The sequence below is a fragment of the Lampetra planeri genome, chromosome 15, assembly GCF_965212315.1.
Source record: "Lampetra planeri chromosome 15, kcLamPlan1.2.h2, whole genome shotgun sequence".
NCBI lineage: Eukaryota > Metazoa > Chordata > Hyperoartia > Petromyzontiformes > Petromyzontidae > Lampetra > Lampetra planeri.
Genome location: NC_136121.1, coordinates 13,147,629 through 13,171,932, shown reverse-complemented (window position 1 = coordinate 13,171,932; position 24,304 = coordinate 13,147,629). Strand labels below are relative to the sequence as shown.

Below are 24,304 nucleotides of genomic sequence, written 5' to 3'. Positions count from 1 at the left end.
ATAAGTTATTGTTCAACTTGATTTCCAGGGGCCCACGTTTATGTTTTAATTACGATCCTGGAAAGTTAAGTGTGACCTCTAAGTGCTCGCGCTTTTGACGCCAACTTAAACGGAAGCTCCCCAAGAAGAGCAATAAACCTTTCAAAGGGAAACAAAACGTCCTGTGTTCCAGTGGGTGGCCTGCCCTCACATCCCACTGCCTTCTGCAACTTCAATTTACCAGCGACAGAGAATAGGATTCCTAATCCGGTCTGCCTCCCTGCAAGCTCCCCCACAGTTCTCCCTTCATCCGAAGAGGATTAGCAACTCTGCTGAAAAGCCCACGCGGAAGACGGGTATGGAAGATAAGATTGGTCGTACTACAATAAGACTCTTATAGTCTGTCGGGTGACTTAACAGTAACAATAGGCACCCGTGATGGGGGGTGGGATATTTAATGTACTCTTAACGTTAAACCGACACTAATATACGAGTATGCGTGACAGCGCACCAATGCGAGGAGAGAAATGTTTTGTATTTTTACTTTGGCTTCTAGCTCTTTGCCGAATTACACACCCAACACGAATTACCTGTATGCGCTGTGCAAACGCACATTAGCACGCGGCCACTGTTGGAAGCACGTGCGCGAGTGGGTTAAAGTAAGAAAACATCACAGGGCCAGTGCGGCGTAAATACGAAGCATTAGGATGCAGTGACAACACGCCTTCGGTTTAGCACCTGCGCTGCGGCGCTGACTCAGTGACTCTGCAATAAAGAGGTTCACAGCTGCCGTGAGATTTCAAAATCGGCAACCTCCTCCTTCAGCCAACAGCACCATTCATGTGCGAGAACAACTGGGAGGCCTGCCTGTCAGGAGGAATGCTTTCTTGCCACATGGGAATGCAAACAGACACCACAATGCTGTGGAATTTATTTCCTAGAAACTGTACGTGCAATGAGCGCGAAACTTTTAGGTTTGTTTTTTAAGATGCTCAGAGGGAATGTTTTAAACGTAATTAAACTTACTTGCTCTTTTCATAAATGTAGAAAGTCGCGTGCTTCACTGGGAAAAAAATATTCCTCGCTGTAAAGTAATTTAAGTATTTTTAATCAGTAATAGATTTAAATAAAGGGGGGAGGGGCCCCACTTGGCAGAGTTCGACGATGGGTGAAATCACGCAGTGAAGGACACACAAAGGTAAATTATAAGTTCTGCAGACACACAGAGGCTTGAGTGACATTGCAAAAGGGCCTGGCACACGCAAGGCTGTGGCAACTTTGGTGTAACCTGCCATAAATAAAACGTTCATAAATGTTAACATTGCAAGTCCATCCGGTTACTTTGTGTGCCTTTTAAATATTATCATTATATTTCTCACATACGTCTACAAATGTTAAGGGAATTTGTGCAAAAGGGCACACAATTGCCTAATAGCCACCTCCGAGACACTTCAAGTACCCCCTGATCCACAGTCGTGAGCAGAAATTTCTTGTCCGCTCTGCCACATGAGAGTAATGTTTGTCACGTGAAAATAAGACCAATAATTTAATTCTTGTATTTGGAATTTTGGTCAAGTACAGAACCAAATTTTTTATATGGTTTTTTCAACGTGGTCATTGGTGACTGGGCCGAGACCAACAACTCACTACAATTGGGAACTCCGTTTACTGCTAACCCGAGATCACAGCAGTGCTAGCTCAGCACTCTGACCTCAGAGCCACCTGGACCACCCCATGCTTAAGCAAATTCAATCTCGACTGCGATTTAACAAACAAAGCAATCGAATTGTTGCATTGTCCATGTGACAGGGGAGAACGGACAGTGAAAAAGCAGAGCTCAATTAACCTTTCACGCCGCCCGCCTGCAGCACCCCCTCCAGGCTGCCCCCGTAGCCTCCCGACACGACGCTCGTCTCGTTCAGATTCGGCCCGGACGCCATCATCTGCCGCAGGTCCTGCAAAGCACGGGCAAGCGAGCGAGGTCACAAATGAGACCACGCGTGTCGTCACGTGGGACTGCACTGCAGCATCAACCGCTGCCGCTATTGAGCATTACACACACACACTTGTTAACACGAACGTGGCGCTGCGTATGCATTCATTTTAATAAAAATAGACCAGAGTTGTGGGGGGGAGGTGTTACTGCCGTTAACATATGAGAATGGTGCGCGATAACATGTTTACTGCAGAAAACCCCAAGTTACGGCAAAAAGACCCTGCTATACTTGTGTCAACACAAACATGAGTAAAGTGCTGACAATATCTTGAAATTGTGCAAAAAGAATGTGACGAAAACACCTTATTTCCTTACCAAAGACAGGCAAAGCAAGGTTATCAAAAGAAGCGCACACACACACACGGGGAACTTTATAAATGCACCAACAGGTCGAGCATTCCATGTAGAATAATGGCCGTAAAAACCACAACATATAATCATGAATGGCAAGCTCCCTTGACCGTGCAATACAAAAACGTGGCAAGGGTTATTTGTAGGGGTTTCATAAAAAGAGTTGTCTGTCATTGAACATGAACGTAATAACGTCAAGAATTTCGCAAGCACCACTTTAGAAAGAGTGAAATTTCAGTTTGGTTGGGTACGTTTAGGTCGCGAGGAAATAATATTGTTAAGAATTGCCAGCCTAGGTTGGTTAGTCATTGGTAGCAGTCACGCTCACATTTTCCCCCGTTGACTTATTTACTCTCTAAATTTGTGCTTCTCCATTGCGATGTTCCACTAAAGTCTGCTTTTGACAATAAAGTCACATCCAAGCACACTCCAACGACCAAAACGAGCACACAAAAGCATCAAGGCAATACTTCGCACACTGTTGACTTATAGTTATGAGCCACTAATAGGTCTAAAGGTGAAAACTCAATATTTTACATCCAGCATTCTCCAGGTTACTAAATTCAAAATGTAATTTTTTTGTATCATTGCTGGCATCTGACCAAAGAGCAAACACACTCGATTGACATGCAGCAGCAAGTCGCCGTGAGTTAAAGTAACTCAATACGCTACCTCCCCATGGGTAAACTGTGGGCGTGTAATCACGTGTCGTTACACCGACAGACCTGCCGGCAGCGCCAGTGTGCCCCTTGACAAGCCAACCAAACAGGATCCCGTCTTTTACTGAAAACGCCTAACAAGCAAGAGCAATGGAAATACACATTTATGCACTTCACTTACGTATTGACAATCATACTCCAGGACACTAACAGTCTTATCGGTGCCGAGCCATGACTTTTGTGTCTCGCCATCGTCGCCTCGTTCTGTGACGTGCGCTGCACCCTGGGTCGTGCGTGCGTGCAAAATGAAAATCAACGCCAGAATGAATACAATCACAACCAATAGCCCAGAAAACAGAATTAAACTCAAAGCCAAATGGCAGCGGTAAGGGAACACTTCATTTTAAAGAATAAACTGGGTCGTTAATCTTAAATAAAGTAACTTGGTCATGCTTAAAGACAGCCTAAAAAAAACTTTCAATTGCTTCGCACTGGAGTGAGAAGTCAGAAGATTGTGACTTGAATGCGGTGTAAGTCACTCGAGCGGAGCGGCGCATTTAGTTAACCTCTTTTGTGCCAATTAGGGCACCTGTCCACACAACACGGGCTTAGAGAGCGCGCCTTACAACAGCCCCGAGTTAGCGCTCAAGGTAACAGTCGCTCGCCAATATGGATAAACGTACACGGGCGTGTTTGTCTAAGCCGCGTCGTCTGGACGCTGAGCGAGCGTGCACGTGCACACGTGTCATCATCGACAGCGCTCAACCGCATCACTGCACAGAGGCCATTAGATCAGTGGACGCGTTTTATGGATGTACCGTTGATCTATTTATAGCGCAATATGAAGGAATTCGTATTACCCCTCTTGGGGTTTATGTGTGTTATGCTGCAGTCACATATTTAGAGTATAATTCTACATTATTGTTATTTTATAATACATCAATGGCAAGTGATATCCGAGCAAGAACTGCCACCAACCTGCACTGAGTGTGGTGAAGTAAGGTAATATTACCCCCATGACTAGCATTGCCTTGGGAGGCCTTATTCCGCAGTGAATTGACGAAGGGGCTGTACATTATTAATACATCGGATCATTGTGACCGAGCGATTGAAATTCTGAAGAAGTTCTTCAAGGTCTGAAAAGATTAAATTGCCCACATAGTCAGATATATGCTTATAACTAGAAACAACACATTTTCAGAGTCTGAGCTGCAAAAAATGAAGGACTGGAGGTCGATTGGTTTTACTCAAGGAGTAGGGTCAGCCTAAAGTTTGAAATTGCTTCAATTTTGCACAAACATTTAAAACATACAATCTCTATCATCCCCCAACTAAGTAAACTCCCTTCTCAGTATGGTAATGGTAAGAGAAAGCTGCCACAAAGTGGGCAAAACCCACCATCATTCATAGTGACACAAGTTAGTGCACTTGCGCAAGGCAGGTCGCTACGAGGGATGACGGCCAATCGTCAAGAAGAGTGGCAGTGATAGTCAAGGAATGCCACGTGTCCGAGAGAACATCCACCGAGGAGACGGAGCAAGGAACAAAGGTAGTGTGTAGATGGCTCGGTGGATCGTTACATGGCAAGATCTTGAGAGATGGCAACAGCTTGGGGTGCCATTCATCCAGAATTAGAGAGATCATGGATGATGAATGCGCATTGCTGGAAAGTATTCAATGTTGCTAATACTAATAATAATCAGGATTTTATGCAAACCAAATTTTTCATGTAAAGATGTTTACACTTTCTATTTTCTGGCTTTGTTATAGGATACATTAAATTGTGTACAGCTGTAAACAAAGGCCGTTTGGACAGTAGGCGTCGTACACATTACAAATGTGTGCAAATTGACCGTACCTAGGGGAGGTATGCTTACCAATCGTCACACATCCAAGCGTCGTCGCACAGAGACAGAGCGCGCTACCGGTTTATAAAACAAAGCCGAGCGGGCGCTCGTGTGCGAGCTTGCGCATAGATTATGCGCAAACTAAACAAGCTCAAAATGTATATGTACATTAATCGCTGCTGCAAACCCACTGAAGAAGCGGCCCATTGTGCAGCGGACTGACAAATGACACGTGTGGCGCGATGATGTTTGGGATCCTCACACGGCACCCGTCTTCAGCTATAAAGGACACATCACCATTTATTTCACTTGTTTAGAGTACGCCCCAAAGCAAATCGCACCGAAACAAGGGTGCGCACTGCTCCATCACCATGACCGGCAGTCAGACCCAAACGCACTCAGTCAAGCACAAACCCTCAGCTTCTTGGCTGCGCACAAACACAGAACTGCTCGCAAGAAAAACATAGATGTAACCCACAAAACAGCTATTGTCGTTATGTACCTAGGCTGTGTGTCACAGCTGTCCCATGTGACTTTGGGAATTCGTTTGAGGGAAAAAAAATACTTAATTTATGCAAAGAATTTCAGAATTTTGTTGGAAGCTACGCACAGCACACTCTAAATTCGACAATTCACACGTTTTGTGAGGTTATGAAACAGCCGTTTGACTTCATAGGTTTATTTATTTTGTATATGTCTACCAGTTTAAACTGGTCACGCGCCAAAATTACTAAAATGTCCCAGGTTTCTCAGGGCCCCACACTAACGTGCAATCGACAACGATAGGTCACTGTCTTTCTAAACTCTCTCTTCTCTGAAGAGGCAGTCTCACATGTCAGCCGATTGTAAACGTCTCTGCCATAAGGCAATCCTGTTAATGTTGATATTTAACTTTCATTTTTATTATGGTCAAACATGCTAAAATAGCACTCTGCTGACATCATCCAATGTTTTAAAACATAAATGAAGTGGTCACTAAAGCCCTATAATGGAATCCCTGACCTTGAATTTAAAAAAATCTCCATTTTTATTCTCTTTGGTTCTTTCGGTAAAGTCACGTAGCTAGAAATATTAAATAAAACAAACAATAATATATCACGACGCTTCGATCGCAACACAAGCGATCGTCCTTGGGCGGAAAAACACTTCTTCTGTCGTATGGCTGATGTAGAGCAACTACAATTTCACATTCAGTTGGTCAAACCAGACAACCGCATCAGGAGCAGCGGAGTGTATCGCTGCGATGTCTCTTTTGTGTTTGTGGAGCGGGCCTTGCGTCGTTATGTCTTATGGTCTGTACTGGATGACCACAGTATTTTTTATTAACAGAGCCTCAAACTGGACATAGCTTCGTTGTGTATCTACAATTGAAAATGCGGTGTTTTTTCCGGTTGTGTAGTGCTTTATAAAGCGCTGGCATAGCTATTCAGTGCTAAGGAAGTTGAACTACCCCACAGCCCATTGACCAATATTCTCAGGGTGCCAGGCTTACAAAAAGGGTGGAAATTAAATAGGGAACCACTCAGCTCATTTACCTATGCCCATGCCAACCGCACTATGCCACTCGCTTTCAAGCACCATAGGCAGAGGGAACTCAACAGCATTTATGCGAGTGCATTCTTGACATGCCAACACTGAAGCTGAGAAGGTGCGGAAAACACTCGTTCACCTGGCAGGCAGCAGATGTAATGCCGGTGAGACATGCCAAATCTGCCAACATCACAGCAATAGCAACAAAATGATAACATGATCAATTGGTCTCCAGGCAGCGTCATGTAAAAAAACAATGCAAGCCACATATGTACCTTTCAGCAACTTCAAGTGACACATTGTCAACTGCAGTACAGTATCTGCTATTTTCTTTTGTTTGTAACCACCAAAACATTTTTTTTTGCCTCAGGCTATTAAACACAAGGGACAAACAGTGCAGGATAGACCGTGAATTATTAAGTGGGGGAATAGTTTATTTTCGGTGTGAATTTCCATTTATCGCAGGCCTAATATATATCTACATTACAATGGTCTCTAATTTGAATGTTTATTTAACAAATATACATAACATCCACTCGCAAGAACCCACTCCCTCATGGACTTCCTCACATTCATGTGGTACAGCATGAATAACACTCTTTTCAGTCAATTGTAACGAATTTTTTTTACATCTTACATACAATTAAAAACAAAAAAATGTGTTAATCTACAATTGCTTTTACTTATAAAGCATAGCCGACTACAAATACACAAATATTTTCATGACAAAGGATTTATTTAAAATTGACGTGAACATCATTTGCTTGGTGTGGACTGATGAAATACAAATAACTAACGAGCCCAGGGCTTTGAGTTTCATTTGAAATGTGCATTATGCAGTACCACCGACCCTGTCAAAGTATAAAACATGCTCCACTGTGCCCACCGAGGAGATGGATGGATTGCTTCGAGATCCTGAGAAATGGCGACGGCTAGGGGAACTCTTCATCCAGCAGCAGAGAGATCAACGTTCATCATGTCAATTTGCAGGCCAGTGCTGCGTACACCTTCTGTCATGCAGGGACAAGCTGTCACTCGGGGCCGCAGGATGACATTTGGAAACTCTTCAGATGAGATGTGATGCAAGGCCCTCTGAGTTGGTGAGACATAACATTTCCCAGTATATGCAAATCATTCATATAAATCCATACAGCTGATGATGACAAGTATGTATTTTTCACTTCTATAGAGGAATACATATTGACAGCGGTATGTAACCCATCCTATTGGGACCCTATTTAAGTTATCAAAAACTGTGGACCCACGAGGGTAGAGAAATGCCCCTCATTTTCCTACGGTGACGAGCCACCCCAAAAGATCTCACAAACCGGTCAGGCGGAACTCAGGTTCATGCCTCCCCCACCTCCAACCGGCAAATTGGCACCCGCCCACCTCTTCCTCCGTGACTGTGGCACCGGCACAAAGTACTGGCCACAGCTAACCCATAGTAACTCTCAGAGAGTTTGTGGCTAGGGACACACGGTGAGGTTTCCAGGGCAAAACTATGCAGCAGTTAGGTTGTTCCAGGAGATCGCCAGGACACCGGCCTTGCGTAATCGCGCGCCCCTGTCATTCGACTAGAATGAGCTTGAGTAGGAAAGGTCAAACAGAGATCGAAAAATGCAATGCGGCGCTGCATTTTAAACGTGCGGCAAATAGACCAAGCCAACATGGCTATTGTACTGCGTATTGACAAATGACAAAAAGGGCTGTGATGTATCGAATGCTCTCACGGCACCTCCCTTTAAACTTTTGGAATTAAATTAAAATAAATTGCGCTTGTTGAGTGAATCCTGAAGATGAAACAAGAAAATCAGATTATACAATGTGCTTAGCGCATCACCAGCCAGCCGTGGACCCATTTGTTCACTCAATCGCACACCAACTTTAACACTGAACAAGTGACAAACCAATACTGCACATACGCGCAAGCACACATTCAAATTTAATATCTTAAAGACATACACCATCGCAGTGATTGCTCTTTTGTGGTTTCAATAAAACTATGTTCAACCTTCAATAAAGCAATGCTGTAATTAATTTCTTACTGTTCTCTAAAGCACGGTGCGTATCGATGCTAAACCAAACCACAGCAAAACCAGAGACTCCACCCTGAAATTTCCCAAATTTAACAGGATAATGGGGCAAGAACAATGAAATGACATATATAAAGGCATGGCTTGTTTTTAAAAACTGCGAGGAAGCCAAGCCCAGTTTACAGTGTTTTCTTATAAAAAAAAATATCGAAGTGTTAAAAAGATCAACCATCAACACACCCATGGGTGGGGCAGTGCAATCATTGACAGTTTTGGACAACAAGTGCAGATTAAGGGTGTCATCATCTCATGCGTTTGTCCAACAGGCCTAACAAGACGTCCTATGCTGTACACGGACGCAATAAACATCAACTCCCAACTTTCAAAATAAGTGGCATGGCAACAGTGCCAGTAAAGCTACGAACAATAGCTAAACGTATTTCCATCCCAATCATATTTACTTTTGGTTTCACAATTGACGCGACAAACCGGACTGTGTTCTTCACGGTCCATGCATGTGCACCCTCCTGTAGATTTATGGAGTTAGACGTCATAAAATGAGCCGCATACATTTAATGCGCAATTGGCTTGAGACGATTACTCACTGCGCCACCAATCCTTCCGTCCACACACCACATCCACCTCAACTTTTATTGCGCTCATTCCAACGGCTCTCAGGTTTCACTCATGCCACGGAGGTCAAATGCGAGCCTGGTAGGGGACACGGCATAGGGAGCCCGGTGAGAATAGTTCACTACGAGTTATCAGTAAGTAATGGGGGGGATAAGACAGACCACATGGCCGTTACAGTAACAAGCACAGCAGGATATTCATCAGGAATTCCAACAGCAAAGCTAGCACTTTCACAGTTCATAGATTACCGTCGGACGTGAATGACCAAAACCCCCGACTTTAATTGCCCTCTCCACTGGGATGAATTTGTCCAATGGCTCACAAAAACACTGGTCCTCGAAAGGAAAGTCACAAGACTCAGAGCCATTATCCCTACCACCAATTACAAATTAAATGCATGCAATGGCCAGGGGCACAGCATTCAGAACCAAAAAGCCTTTAACTACAGTAGAGTAGCATAATTTTAAGTACTATATCGTGTAACTTATTCAATGTTTACTAAGATGTGATTTAAAGAAAGTTTGTGTCCTCGTACAAAAAAGATACTCATTGTCACATATCAGATGCCGTTGTTTACATCTTTATGATGCCTTGTGAAAGCATCTCAACAAAGATAAACGATCCCAATGAATTAACTAATATGCATTTTAGACTTGTAGTCAACCTTAAAGTAGGTTTTTTTGGGTAACATCGCGTAATTATAAAATATAAATGTGTCGTTAAACCCGTCACCAACCGACAGTCAATTAGTAAGGTTTGTCATGTAAACAGAACATGCCAATTCGTTACTAGTACAGCACACCGGTGTGTTGGAGAGCAAATCCACAACATTTACAATCCGAGTATGACGTTTCGACAGTAATTACAACTAGCTTCATCAGGCGACATCCGTATGGCAAATCTGGCTGTCGCCTGATGTAGCTAGTTGTAATTACTGGCAAAACGTCCTACTCAGATTTGCTTTCCAACACACCGGTGTGCTGTGCTAGTAACGAATTGGCATGTTCTGTTTACGTGGCAAACCTTACTAGTTGACTGTGTCGGGTGGTGATGGGTTTAACGACACATTTATATTTACGCGATCTAACCCAAAAAAAAAAACTATATCATGGATGATATTAGTCGCGCAAGCCTACGTGTTAAACTTGTAGTCAACCTAATGACAATAATTGGGTAAACTTGGGAGCTCACCAAAGCTTTATGACAGGACATCCAAAAAGGGGCTGTAGGGCCAACAGGGATAGAATGCAAGGGGATGAGAAAGGCAAGGAACTGGCGGAATTACCGGCATATGCCCTAAGCTCTAAATTGTAGTTTAAATGAACAGGAAAAAAAGAAACTATTCAAATCCACCTCGGGTTTTTTCTTTTTAAACTGCAGCATATACACAAGCATCCACATACTGACATACTGACACACAAACACACGCAAGTACTCCCACGCACGGAGACTGAGAAAAAAAAACCCAACCATAAACACCCACGCACGCGTACACATGCAAACACGTGCAAGTGGAAGCACGTGTGTGCACGTACGGGCGCGCGCACCCCCCTTTGTCAGCAGCAAGCAGAGTGACAATACAAATGTACGTTTGAACCTTAATGCCGGCAAATAAAATAGGAAACCTGCACACTGGCAGTGCAGCCATACGGAGGTGAACAATCGTGCAATTTTTATTTGGCCACAAGACCTTGCTTGTAAGAAAATGGAATCATGAGCCATTGCCTCCGAAAAGCGTCAGGCGCCTGAAAACAAACAAACCCGGCACTCTTCCTGTCTGCTCCAACCTAGGAGCATTGTAAAGGGATGTCAAAGTGCTGATGGTTTAGAGCGCATCAAGTTGGCAGTGTGACATTTTTCACTTGTTTGCCAAAGTGCTCGTTTAATTTAAGTGCTAAATACTGTCCTATTTGGGCACGCAACACATCTTAAAGGAGTGAGTTTGGGTATGTAAGTAGTCAACTCTGCACTTAGAAGTAAATATTTGTTTTGTAGAATAGACAACTATCAGAGAAAAAGCTCAATACATTCGAGTCACAAACCAAACTGTAGAGCATTATCATGTATTTATTTATGTTGAACTTTTAGCACCATACATAGCCAACCGTGTTAATCGGAGGTGCCACATCGTTAAGTCTCGACCACCAGCACGGCGAGGTATGGTCACCTATCTTTCCCCCCGAAAGGGAGAACGGCATTACACATATCGGTTAACGTGGAAGGGAAATAGTTGTTCGTTTAACATTTTAAAAATGGAAATTCGATTTTACAGTGCGATATATCCTTTAAATTCTCCCTGCTATTTTCATCCATGAAACATACCTCTATTTAGTATCACATGAACATCTAAAACTTAACAAACACCTAGTTTACTTTTGCAAGGTTATAAAACAACCATACATGACTCATGGTGCCTGTCAACGTGAAATTGGTACAGAATAAGATAAACTGCACATTGCAAAACGAGTACTTCCAATTTCTTTTTTTTAATGGTTAGTTGAATGCGCATCATGTTACGCAAATGTACGGAGGCTAAGCCATTAGTGAGTCATTGCAATTGTTGTATTGTGCAGCTACTGTGCATTAGTGTACGACTCTGAACAATGTGCCGTCCCCTCAAACCGCAGCCAATGAGCCTTTCCCGAATTGTGATTTACGTCCAAACAAGTCAATATCTTCAGCAAAAATCTGGGATGGTTCAATATGAATGTGTTTGCTTCTCCAACACAATTTCTTTTGGCGGGGAAAACGGCAAAGGGGGGAAACATGCCCAAAAGTACGGTCCACCACAGATATGGAGCGGTGAAATCAGCTCCTGTGAGGCTGCATGGTGGATTCTTACATTGTCGATTCGCAAAAGATGTTTCCATCTTGCGACATATAGAGCTTTTTTGTTGCGCATTTATTTGGAAAAATTGTTCTGGCTCAATGAAGATCTCAGCCTAGGGGTGTCAAGGCATGCAAATACATTGTCGTAAATATAATAGAGTGTCTTTTAAAAAAAAAAAGGGTAGTGTGACCAACTTCGTAAAAGATTACAAGGCTTTTACATTTCAATCAGCATGGCTCAAATTAAGAGTATTATTGCGAAGTCCCATGACAGAGCTGATCACGTCGAATACTCCATAAAATGTAAAGAAAGTCATAATATAATAGCTTCCTTAAAGGTTTGAAATAAAGTATTTTGTAAAAATGCAACTACAAAGTACTTTCGGAACTATTTTATTACTTCTGTAACTCCAGCTGATAACATATACAGACTAAACTATGGCTATTCGTCAGCTAAGACTTGGCCATCCATCACGGCCATGCAATGTAAAAATCCACCTAAGCTCTTGCACATGAGCTCATCTGATCACTCAATCTGCGTGGTGAATTCTGATGTTGATCAGTTGTTCCTCTAATAATATCTTGATTTGTTTGGTGAACATGGAGCAGGTACACTTGGGTTGCTTGCTGTAACAAAATACATCTTTTAGAAGGGGCGTCAGGGCAAGGCGAGATGCTTTCACTCAAGTTATTCAAAGGAGTTTGTATATATTGTCTGAAGATTGGATTGGATGACTACAGCCATAAATATCAATGAAGACAATTTTAGCAATGGCAGATGAGCAGCTGAAAATAATTATAACATTGAAAATTAACTGAGGCTGAAAAACATCATTAAGGCTGCAAAGTTTGCCTCAAAACAAATGCATAACAAAACTGTAAATTTTAAATGAAACTTTACTTATTTAGTTCGTTACAGACATGCTGGCCATGTGACAGCGACACCATGCCGACTGCCTGGCCATGGTGGCGAGATGTTAACAACCTCGCCTGGTATACAGGAGGTTCGTGGGTTCGATCCCGACCCTGGCGCCTGCTGTATATTTTGAGTTTGCGGTGTCTGTCTCCCCGTAGCTGCGTGGATTTTTCTCCAGGTCCTCTGGTTTTTCCCTCCACATTTACAAACATGTGTTTAAGAGTATTTGGCTACTATAATTTTTCACATAAGCCACTTCATTCAGCTATCATTTGTGGCCAGGTCACTTCTGAAAAAGAGCTATATAGCTCAGTGGACCTTAACTGGCAAAATAAAATCTATAGCTTTAAAAAGTTTTTAATTTAGCAACGATGAAAATAAGCTGGAAATCTTATGAGGATGGCTCGACATGTCCCGTACCCAGGGCGCAACACATCAGAGCTGTCCGGTAGGTCCGTCTCTGACGCAGCTTGTAATGGGAACAACAAAAGCACATAATGGCCATTCACCAAAACCTACGTCAAAAGTGTCAACAGTGGCAATGTTACGGGAACGTAAAAAAGGATTCTTCGGGCACAAACATAAACGTCCATACAAATGCTAATAGAGCAACATTGAGACAAACTAGGACAACGGGGACAATGAGCTCCATTACGTCAACATTCCCACTCTAAAAAAAAACTCAGCCAAGGCAACCTTTAACTGTAAACTTTAACTGGCCAATCCATTTAATTTAATGGTCTCTATAATACGTTGTGATGACTATTCCAACCCTTAAAATGGAACGTAAAATTGTGGCCCCCTTTATACATGATAACTAAGGGAGAGTTTATTGGTGACAAAATAGTTTCGTATTGTTCACACTTTTTATATAAACACAAAAATAACTCAGAAACAGAACACATGGCTCATGAGCACACTGACATTTAAAACACAACATACAAGCTAACTATGCACAAGTTAGAGATATCCTAATTACAGTCTGTATCGGCTGTTATTATCCCACCCATTAATTATTGCTTAATGCCAGGAGGGCAGTTGGCTGCCCTGCAGGGGTCATTTTCTCTTGGGCCAAAGTCCGCTCTGTACCTGGTGGAGTGCCAGTGGATCCATTTGTCAAAACCGCAGTCTGTACCATCAATACGTCTTAATTCATCATGGTTGTTACATTCCATTTTGTACCAAACCCGACTACAAATGTATACTTTATAAAACGTCCCTCTCACCTGACATTCAAATAAAGTTCATTGGATGCAGTCGTGAATATTGCCATAAAAAATCCTTTAAACAGTGTCTCTAACTCAATAATAACAAATATTTTGAAGAGTCACCAAATACATTACCCATGAAATAATGAATTTTGGTAAACTGTAAAAGGAACGATTATTTATGTATAATGATTACGCTTGTTTACCCAGCAAAGCCTCACTAGTCAACAAGACTCTCAATCAGGAGGGTCCTGCCAAGATGTTCACAGCAGGGGGCAATATCCCTATGTGCAATTCCAATTGAGGAATTTGCAGGTCATTTTTTTAGGGTGGATTAAATTAGCGATGGGAGGAAACTAGAAAACCAAAAGGAAACTCATACAGTAAGAGGGGAAGGACAAACAAAATCCACACAGAAAGGCGCCAGAGTCGGAAATCAAACCCAGGCCGTTCTTGCTGTGAGGCACGAGAGTTACAACTGCGCCACCCTGCCGCCCGAAATGTCAACTGGAGTCTGTACGTCTGAACACAGTGAGTTGAGGCATTAAACAAGAACTCACCATCAGCACGCACCTCCACTGCGTAGTTTAGCCATTAAAAACAACTTCACATTCATATACATTTTTGGCAATTATAATGTACTCTTGGCAAAGAACAGTTAATGTGTGTGTAATGTCAGGTTTGTGGAGCTTTTTTTTCCCCTGAAAGAAAAAAAATATCGCAAAATGTTCATTTTTGCGCAACACGCCATATGCACGTCATCGGTGAGCTTTGTAGTGCGCGCTGCTGACACTGAACAATAAATCAGAGGCTGCGGAGGATGAACACAAAATCTCCTGCAATTCAATTGAATGAAAAGGAAATCTTTACCGTTCAGGCTTGTTCTGGGATACAATCACAAAGAGGATGCCTTTAAACATTAAATAAATACGAAGAATTTCCCCACAGAATGGGATAGGTGAGAAAACTACCTTGCACCGGGATAGGTACCGCGTGGATATGCGATATCAATTTATCCGTGCACGGATATTTTTTTGTTGAACTTACCCTAAAGCAATTCTTCAACGTTAGAAAATAAACTATTGACAATTAGCAACAGTGTTACAACGTTTCTCTCTGTAAAGTTCAACAGCCTTGGAGCCCTGACCTTTTCAAAATGGGGTTACCATGCCCAAAGTGGAATGGATATCGATTGGGGTCGGACCTCGCAAGGCAGCAAAATGACAGTTCACAGCACATTTTTTAAGCCATGTAAAAACCAGACAGATTTTTTTCCCTCCATGCTCATTAAATATTGCTGTCAGACCCATGGTAAAACCAGTAATGGATAAAACAAACGGTACATTACAATACTTTTCAGCACACCAACATAATATTGCCTGTGATACTACGTATGAAAATGGTCCTGACAAATGTTAAAACATTAGGATTGATTTATTTTCCTTTTGCTAATATACACAACATGCAACAGTCATTGGTAAGTGTCAAGTTTATTTTCGAAACAAGGTCAAAGTTGGTTGCTGCTCATACGAGTCTTGGGCAGCACTCATCTCCACTGGCAGCCCTGAGCCAATGAGAAAAATTCCAGTCCAATGGAAAGGAGTCAGTGGACAACCTATAGCATATTCTACTCAGACTAAAAAGGAGGACGTTTACAAACAGCTGTGTGTGAAAATGAGGCTGCAGGTTTGCCATGGCAAATCAAAAGAGATGCTAAGGAATGAATAAATAAGTTAAAGAACAGGGCACATTGATGCTACAGTCAAAACTAAATAAAGAAAGTGGAAATGGGCAGGCCACGCAACAACAACTGACAAGAGATGGACAAAATGAACCGCGTTGAATACCGAGACGGTAAAAGAGGCAGAGGAAGACAGCGGAATAGATGGTTAAATGAAATGAAAGAGTGCGGAGGCCACTACTGGACAAGAACTTAAAAAATGGAAGAAAATGCAGTGGGAAGTTACAAGCCAATATCGTCATTGACGTTGTGTGTGAATGTGGACCTGCTCGAAGCGATCATCCTCGGGTGGTTGCCTGGGTTCTCCGTTGCTGGAGATGGGGATCTCCGTGGTGGCGGCTTGGCTTATCATCCCCTCCGACATGGTGGCTGCATGTGGCCAGCAGTTTGTTTGGAGAACACACGGCAACGAGGCACAGTGGCAATTTCAGCAACAACCAACACGCTCACAATCATTGGCATCCAAACAGAGGCTACACGTATCTTGAAAACGGTCGTAAAGGTTGAGTGTAAACTATCTTACATGAACAATTTAAAACGTGAGCTTGAAACAATGGATGGCAATACTATAGTAAAAAATAAATGTATGCATACCAATGTTTGTACAAAGTTCATATCTAGAAGGTGTTATGAGCGACATGCTGTTGTTTTATATACTGCACGTATATACAATTATACTGAATGAGAAAAGGCAGCAGGGTTGACCACTGGTGCATGAAGCTCAGACACCTAGCACCACCCTTTCAAGGAATTTCCTATTTGTTGGCACAATCCAAGCACATATCACTTTACTTTAGCAACAGTGCAGATGACACGTTAATAACACTGCAAGATCAACGCACCAGAAAGCCATTTCTATTGCATGATGTATGTAAAATAAGACAATGACATCATCATAGCTATCGTTCAGGGTATTAAGCGAGCAGGGAAGCGTTAAAGCCATGACAAATTAGAAGATAAATGTGAACAAAATAATACGGAACACGTCAATACAACGAATAGCGCTGTGACCTATTTGTGGCAGGCTCAACAAAAACATTAACATGCAGGAGCCCACCCATGAGATTCTGCAAAGTTGTGAGACAACTGTAATGGTGTATCATTTATATTATAAAGTATACCAACTTTCACAGCTATGTCAGAAGCGCTGAGACTAAAGGATAAAAGCTGTCAGAAACCGGGCTGTCGGGATGGAAAACGATCTCTGTTTTGCTTTTACGGCCTGACCCTTTCAGGCTAAAATCACATTCAAAATGAGTTGTCTCTTCTATGTGCACAAAGCCGAGTCACTCGTGCAGGCATCACGGGCACCCAACAAGTGTGGCTTTCTGCCTTAAAAGTTTTCAAACCAAATTCTGAACATTAAAGACAATATATGTAGCTCTGCAAAAGCAAACAGAAAAAAAACTAACTACGACCACAGATAGACCTGAGTGAAAGACGGCACAGCTGGAGAGAAAGAGTAAGGAACCAAGTAATAGTTGGCTGAAACAAACACTTCTACTAGTTCCCCCCCCCAATAAAGGCTTTTTTGTCAGACTGTCTGGCCAAGTCAATATGCAGAGTCAAAATAAATTCAGTGCAAGCCAACACATGTGGGGTCTTCTGTTTAAAACATTCCTTTCTCAGCCAGGTTTTATTCACAAAAGTGTGTACACATTTTAAAACGGTATGTAAATGTAGCAGGCTCTCATACAGGGTTATCACAGCAATTTCAACAGTGTTACATGTTTACCTTACATTTGTGAATAAAAAGGTTACACTGGTAAATGTGCTCTTCACAATTGTGTCCTTCACAATATACACGTACCTCTCTGTTCTCAGTGTCTTCACCAGGTGCCCAGTCTTATTCAGCAACAAATAATGTTTTTGATGGGGCTTCTGTAAAAAAAAAAATAAGATTAAATTGTCATTATTTTTAGTGATAGCTTTACCTATTGAAGGCATCTGACACCAAATAAATGATCACTTTTGCTGAATAATTCTCTACAGGCATTTCTAAACATATACATGGGTTATTATGACAACACTAAAAAAAGTGTGCGCTCCTGTTTGTAAAATTAATAATGTACAGTACAGCCTTTTGTCAATCCACTATCAGATACCGCCATCTAGTGGAGAGAAAAATAACCTAGATATACATCATGGGACCTCCAAAATATCAGAATAGGTTTTCCTCTTTTTTCTGGCAACAAAACAGGTGTTAAGATGTTAAAACACCAAACTGAAACATTTTACAAGGAATCATGTCTGCATTAACCACACCGTCTAAAAAGGCGTCCTCTGGTCGAACACCTCTGGTCTAAACACCGTTTGAGACTAGGCTCAAAAGAAAGCTGTCTCTGGTGTGGACCAATCAGTTTCAAAGACAGTGCATATATTATCAGAGTATGTTGTTTTTTTGTTTGCATTATGACCACAAGTATTGTGGTTAATGCAGAGATGATTCCTTGTAAAAGGTTTCAGTTTGGCGTTTTAACATCTTAACACCTGCTTTGTGTCCAGAAAAAAGGGGAAAATCTATTCTCATAACCTACATCTGTGATAACTACCGTACGTTAAAAACGTTTCTTTTTATATATTGCATAACTCTAGAAAGGCGTTCAGGATATGTAGTTTCTTTGCACACTGTTCATAAACAAAAATAGCCTATGTATCGATTAAAAGCTGTCTTCTTTAGAAACATTAGTAGGCTGTTTTAATTAAGTTCAAAATAACAATAGCACTCCAGCATGGCTTTGCATGCCTCTCTATCCTCAATTTCATCCTAATGCGCCTTTAATAACTACCCTACGTATCCATACTAGGATGTGTTTTCAGTTGTGAAGCTCCAGATGCTTTCAATTGTTTGATTAACTCGTTGCACGTGAATTTTGCTCATTAAACTTGAGGCACACTACACAGCGTTTTTTAAGTTATTCGATTACTTTGAGATATGATTACAGAATTTCAACAAAAGTTGAGAAGTGCATAAAGCAGCATGGAGAGGTGAATTCTTGTAATTGTAGTGAAGCATATGAAAGAAACACATGAATCATAAAACACCCACAAGTTGGAAAAAAATGCATGTTACAAAAACAAGTGATTGACAAGACACGTTGCTGGGAGGAATTATGGCTACTGGTCATGACTCAGCCGAAGTGGAATACACGCCCAAGAGGATGATTACTCCGGAGATGGAGCAATGATATCAGCTCAAGACTCAAGTGTACCCAAGCCCTATGGATTTTTTTCCATCGCGTGACCATGAGAAATGGTGAGGGTTGAAGAGGCCTCAATCCTGCACCGGAAATGTCATGCCTGATGATAATAAAAAAATACCAAACACTGAAGCCATTCAAACGGTGGTTGATGTGTGTCAAAGGAGAATTGTAAATATGTTGTGAAAGCCACATATTAAGGATGCATGACATAATGTAGCAATAGGAAGCTGTCCAACGAAAATCATAAAATTATAAGCCCGTATATCCATTTTAAAATATTTACGCAACAAAAGTGGTTTTCTCCTACAGAACATCATGAATAAAGTTTGTCAAGGACAATTTGAATTATTGTCGAGCACCATTTCGCTGTTATTGGAAACATCCGCTAAAGGAAGTTACTGTCTGCATCCATCCAGGCTCCAGATTTTCCAACACTACCCTCATGGGTAGATAATTATAAAAATAATGAATTCCAAGGAAGTCAAGCACGTTAATTATGGAAATAACAATGACCAATTCTAACCATAAAAGTCACGGTGTTGACCAAACAGAAAGTGTATACATATTATAGCTGATAATTATCTTTTTTTTTATAACTGTTCATAATCAAATCCAGTAAAATCTTAAGTGATGACTGGCATGCAAGCACGTTAAAACCACAAGGTTAATTCCAATTTGATTGGTGATATGGCAACTCATTACGCACAAAATATCTATTTTTGAAATCTACAATCTTTCATCAGTTTCCTGATCACTCGCCTACTCTGGTCAGTGTGGGTTGAAAAGTGGCAAACTGATAACCGATTTTTTTAAATTGAGCTTTGCATGCCATTAATAAGAATACTAAAATAACAATATAACCGACCAGAATACAAAAAGCACTTAGGTGCAGTGTTAAACACACACTACTGTATACAACACGCTATTTAATCATTGCATGTTATAAACAGTATTTAATCCATGACTGCACGGCTATCTATTGGCCACCTTGCAACCAAAACCTCTATTAAGTTTTCCCTGGCAGTCTCCCATTCAAGTACTAACCTGGCTCAACCCTGCTTAGCTCCAAGATTGGACGCAAAATTGGACTCGCTTACACAACGCCACATCTGGGATGGCCACATCTGTTGAAAATATGTGGCTTTTGATTGCCCTACTTTTGGTCACTTAGATAATATCCAGAAATACTGCAGGCTTGAGGTTTTCAGTGGACAGTGTGTTAAGAATACCAAACATATCTAAATTTATAGCAAAACCTACATCGAAAAATCTCTGGCTCAAAAAAATTACTAGGCATTCTATGCATCCAAATCCAACTTTCAAGGTTATCGACTGAAAACAGGGGGTGTTGGAAGCGCACATATAATCAATATGACACGTGTGAATAATACAGTAGATTTGGAACAGTTTTTCTCCCTTTAACCAGAGCACCACATTCTGCTGTTGGAGATGCCGGTCTACAATGTTCGCACGTTAGATTATACCGCCATCTACTGACGCGTTCGATACGCTCTTGATGGCCGAGAAGTGCAGGCAACTGTAATGCAACTGGACTGTTAAATTATGATTTAAGATACACGATTCAAATATGATTTAACAGTACAAAAAAATTCCACATATCGCACGGTAGTGGATTGTAAAAGTATTTGAATCGTGTATCTTAAAGGACGAAAGATAAAACAGAGTTAAAGGAACTCAACTTAAAAAATTCAAGTTAAAAAGTCTCGTATCTACGCGACAGAGGCTGGATAAAAAATACCCACATGTCAAACGTGTGCCACGTAAATGAAACTCGTAAATGACACTTCGTAAACATACTTACATTGACAACATTGTGATTGTTTTGGCTCTGTTGTTTGGCGGACAAGCGCCGCAATTAAGTGCCTTTATTAAAACACTTGAATGTGTATGGCTTTGGTACGCAGCCCAGCGTATAACATAATATGTTGTCCACATGTACTCAAACATAAAGACGTGTTGTGCTAGGACTACACACAGTAACACTTGGATAAGTATTACGTCACCAGCGGGATGATAATTACAAACATAACAATACAACATGAGCTTATCAAAGAACCGCCAATATAACGTGGGTGCCATATGTTACTACTCAACGCATGCATTTCACTTGTTGATGATGAAACCACACGCTGTAATTTAACTCGTAAATTTCGATTTAAAGCTTTCGTGACTGCAGGGATTCATCTTCTTGGTTCTTTCGGTAAAGTCACGTATAAGGGAAATAATAACAAAATAAAAATAAAACAATAAAATAATTCTCACGACGTTTCGGCCACAACGCAAGCAGCCGTCCTCAGGTGAAGAACAGTTCTGTCGGGAAGACGCTGACCTGTTCTTCACCTGAGGACGGCTGCTTACGTTGTGGCCGAAACGTCGTGAGAATTATTTTATTATGTTTTATTTTTATTATTTACCTTCTACGTGACTTTACCGAAAGAACCAAGAAGATCAACTCGTCAAGTTCACTCAGCACACACTATTATACAGAGTGGGCGCCTTTGTTTATACGGAGGCGTATAGCTAAATAAACCGGGGGACGAAGTCCACGCTCCTGCGGCGGCAAACATTATAACACGTCCAACCCCTGGCAGCGAATGAAGCAAACACCTGGGTCAGTGACGCGTCCAGGAGCCGGTCACACATTACCTGACCCGCCTACAGCTTCAACGAACCTCGCAAACGCAGCCCCCAAAAACGTCGCCTCCCCCCACCACCACCACCAAGTAGCCTCAAGCGGCGTGGCCTCGCGGCAGCTATACAATGTTACTTTACGGGGTGAAGCGTCGTTAACCTGAGCAGCCTAAATGTCGCTCAATTGGGCAACCCCCCCCCCCCTCGGCCCCGCCAGTGAGGTAGTTAACTTACCTGGACTGCGCCAACCAACATCCCCATACCCGGACAAGTCTCCAACGCCCACGAAACTCTGGGCAACCCCGAGCAATTACTCCCCAGCTTCTCTGGGCATCCCTCCCTAAAGCATCGCGGACACTCTCGTGGCTAAGCCATGGAGCAAACGCCACTTACCCGGCCAATCCAACACCTCTCTCTCGGAGACCACAAATGCCTATAATGTAGTAACCACCGCACGCTTGCCCAAGCAGCGCACACCTAGACCAGATGTCTGAGCGCCACGTTCAACATCGCGGCCCATCCGGGCAAACCCAGCACCGCGCGGCCTAACCGCCTAACAAGCCACGGCCTCTCCTGAACAGCCCGCCTGAAGCGGCGCCTCTGTCCCCGGCGTCGCCTCCCAGGCGGAAAGCGCCGCTTCGGCCAGGGCCTGCTAGGCCGCAGCGCGTACACGGGGGGGCCGCGGCGTACACGCGTCTTACGCGCTTCGTCGGCCCGCGCAGCTCCAGCTCGGAGCGCACTTTTCCCCGCGTCCTAGAGCGCCGGGCTACCGCAGCACAGGGGCTAAGTGAGTTGGGGGGGTAACTGACCGAGACAGGAGGCGGCAGCGGCGGGCGACGCGAGGCGGCGGGGAGAAGCGGACGGCCGCGCTGACATGTCACAACATCCGGGTCTCCACTCAAGCCACGCGCACGCCCCGCCCAATCCACGCTTAGCCCCGCCCACATCGAGTCCTATAACCCCGTCCACTGCGTCTAAGCCCCGCCCATGCCACGCTTGCTATAACGCCCGTGCTATTGTGGCCCAGGTGAATTTGTGACGATAACACTCCGCTGGTAGTTGTGCATAAATAATACACAAACTCAACTATATTTCGTCGATAACCCTGCCTTAAAATCGAAACGTAAATAAAAGGCAACGTTTCGAGCAACGACCCGTCTTCATAGTACATAAGTAGAGATGTCAAAGAATCAGAATATGTATTTATACTGGAGGAATCCGATGAGATATAAAGCTATTTTTCACAGATACCAACTCGTCGTATACACTATATCTCCGGGCTCTCTATTTGCTATGAAGAAGGGCAATTGTCAGAAATGTCGTCTATTGCTGTATACATTTATTTAAGTTTAAGACTGCGTTGCTGACGAATCTGTTGAGTGGATTCACAATTTGTTATTAAGATGTAAAAGTCACAAAAACGAAAATACACACAAATAGCACCACCGCTGAGGAAATTAACGGAGTTGTTACTCATAATGCAGTATTCCAAAACGGTGTTTTGTCCTTTCAAACGCCGCGTCGTTGTATTCCACGGCGGTGGAGCTTTCGTGATGTCTCAGCACCGCCCACGCCACGAGCTCACGCTCTGCCTCCGACCCCGGCTCCCGTGGCTGGATGAGTGGCACCACCGGGGGCCAGAAGAGCCCCGCCCGAACGCGATTGCTGCACACCCAATGCCGTACATCCAGTTCGCCTGTGAGTGGAAAAACCTGAACACATTCGTCAACAATTCCACTCTGACTTTAAAATGTCTATTATAATTAAAAACGTTTTGGGCTAATGTCCCTTATGTAATACACATACAGAGATAGAGGCAGAATTAGAATATGTATTTATACTGGAGAAATCAGATGAGCTAGAAAGCTCTTTTTCACAGACATCAAGTAGGGGCGAATCAGAACGTTACAACAACAATACGAAAACACGATAGGAGGCGAGAGAAAAATGAACTCTTGTTATCCACTCGACCTCTTTGGCCTCGCTATTTATGGGCTATGACGAGGGACCGTTCCCTAAACGTAACCTGTTGCTGCATATATTTGTCATTTTAAAGCAGTGTTATTGATAAATGCTGAGTGTGTTTTGGTAATTGTGCTTGTGCAGCCCTGACAACGTGGCATCATCATCATTATCACCATGACTCATTTTGTCGAAGTGGGCAGTTACGTTTTACTTGTGATTGTGTTTGAATGCAAATGGTTATATATTCATTAAATTTTACTGCAGTATTGCATTATTAATGGCAGCAGTATTAGCGTGAACAAATTCAATTATGTAAACACTGCACAGTTTCACAGTTTCAAAATAGTTTTTATACTGAACTATAATAACTTAAGTAGAAATAATTAAACTTTCCCTCTTTGCAATTTCACCGTGTGAAGATCCATTTAACGTAGAGGTGGTACATTTCTTCGAGACTCAAGTAGGACATCTGTGAAAAAGAGCTTTTTAGTTCATCGGATTCCTCCAGTCCACATAAATATTCAGATTCTGACTCAACCAGGACGCATGGGCGTGAGCTGGCAGCCCCTCCCAAAGTCAGCCACGACCATATTTACATTACCACGCCCGCTCACTCACTAGCTCCGCCCACTACACCGGTAGCCCCGCCCACTACACAGGTAACCCCGCCCACTACTCAGGTAGCCCCGCCCACTACACAGGTAGCCCGCCCACTACACAGGTAGCCCCGCCCACTACTCAGGTAGCCCCGCCCACTAC

At 42.6% G+C, this 24,304-nt stretch overlaps 1 protein-coding gene across 6 annotated transcripts in view; it reads right to left on the bottom strand.

The window, feature by feature from the left end:
- Window positions 1-22,485, bottom strand: part of ARFIP1 (ARF interacting protein 1) — a 38,274-nt gene extending 15,789 nt beyond the window's left edge. For 2 of the 6 annotated variants that reach the window (XM_078601158.1, XM_078601162.1), the window contains exons 1-5: window positions 22,390-22,478; window positions 17,536-17,606; window positions 15,991-16,094; window positions 3,167-3,268; window positions 1,826-1,934 (exon numbers count right to left, since the gene is read on the bottom strand). In XM_078601158.1, coding sequence (XP_078457284.1) covers window positions 1,826-1,934; window positions 3,167-3,268; window positions 15,991-16,089 — 310 coding nt within the window. In that variant the 5' untranslated portion in view covers window positions 16,090-16,094; window positions 17,536-17,606; window positions 22,390-22,478. Of the gene's footprint in view, window positions 1-1,825; window positions 1,935-3,166; window positions 3,269-15,990; window positions 16,095-17,535; window positions 17,607-22,389 lie in introns of those variants that run through there. The other 4 variants (XM_078601160.1, XM_078601163.1, XM_078601159.1 and 1 more) reach the window with 3 other exon arrangements.
- Window positions 22,486-24,304: the final 1,819 nt, after the last annotated feature.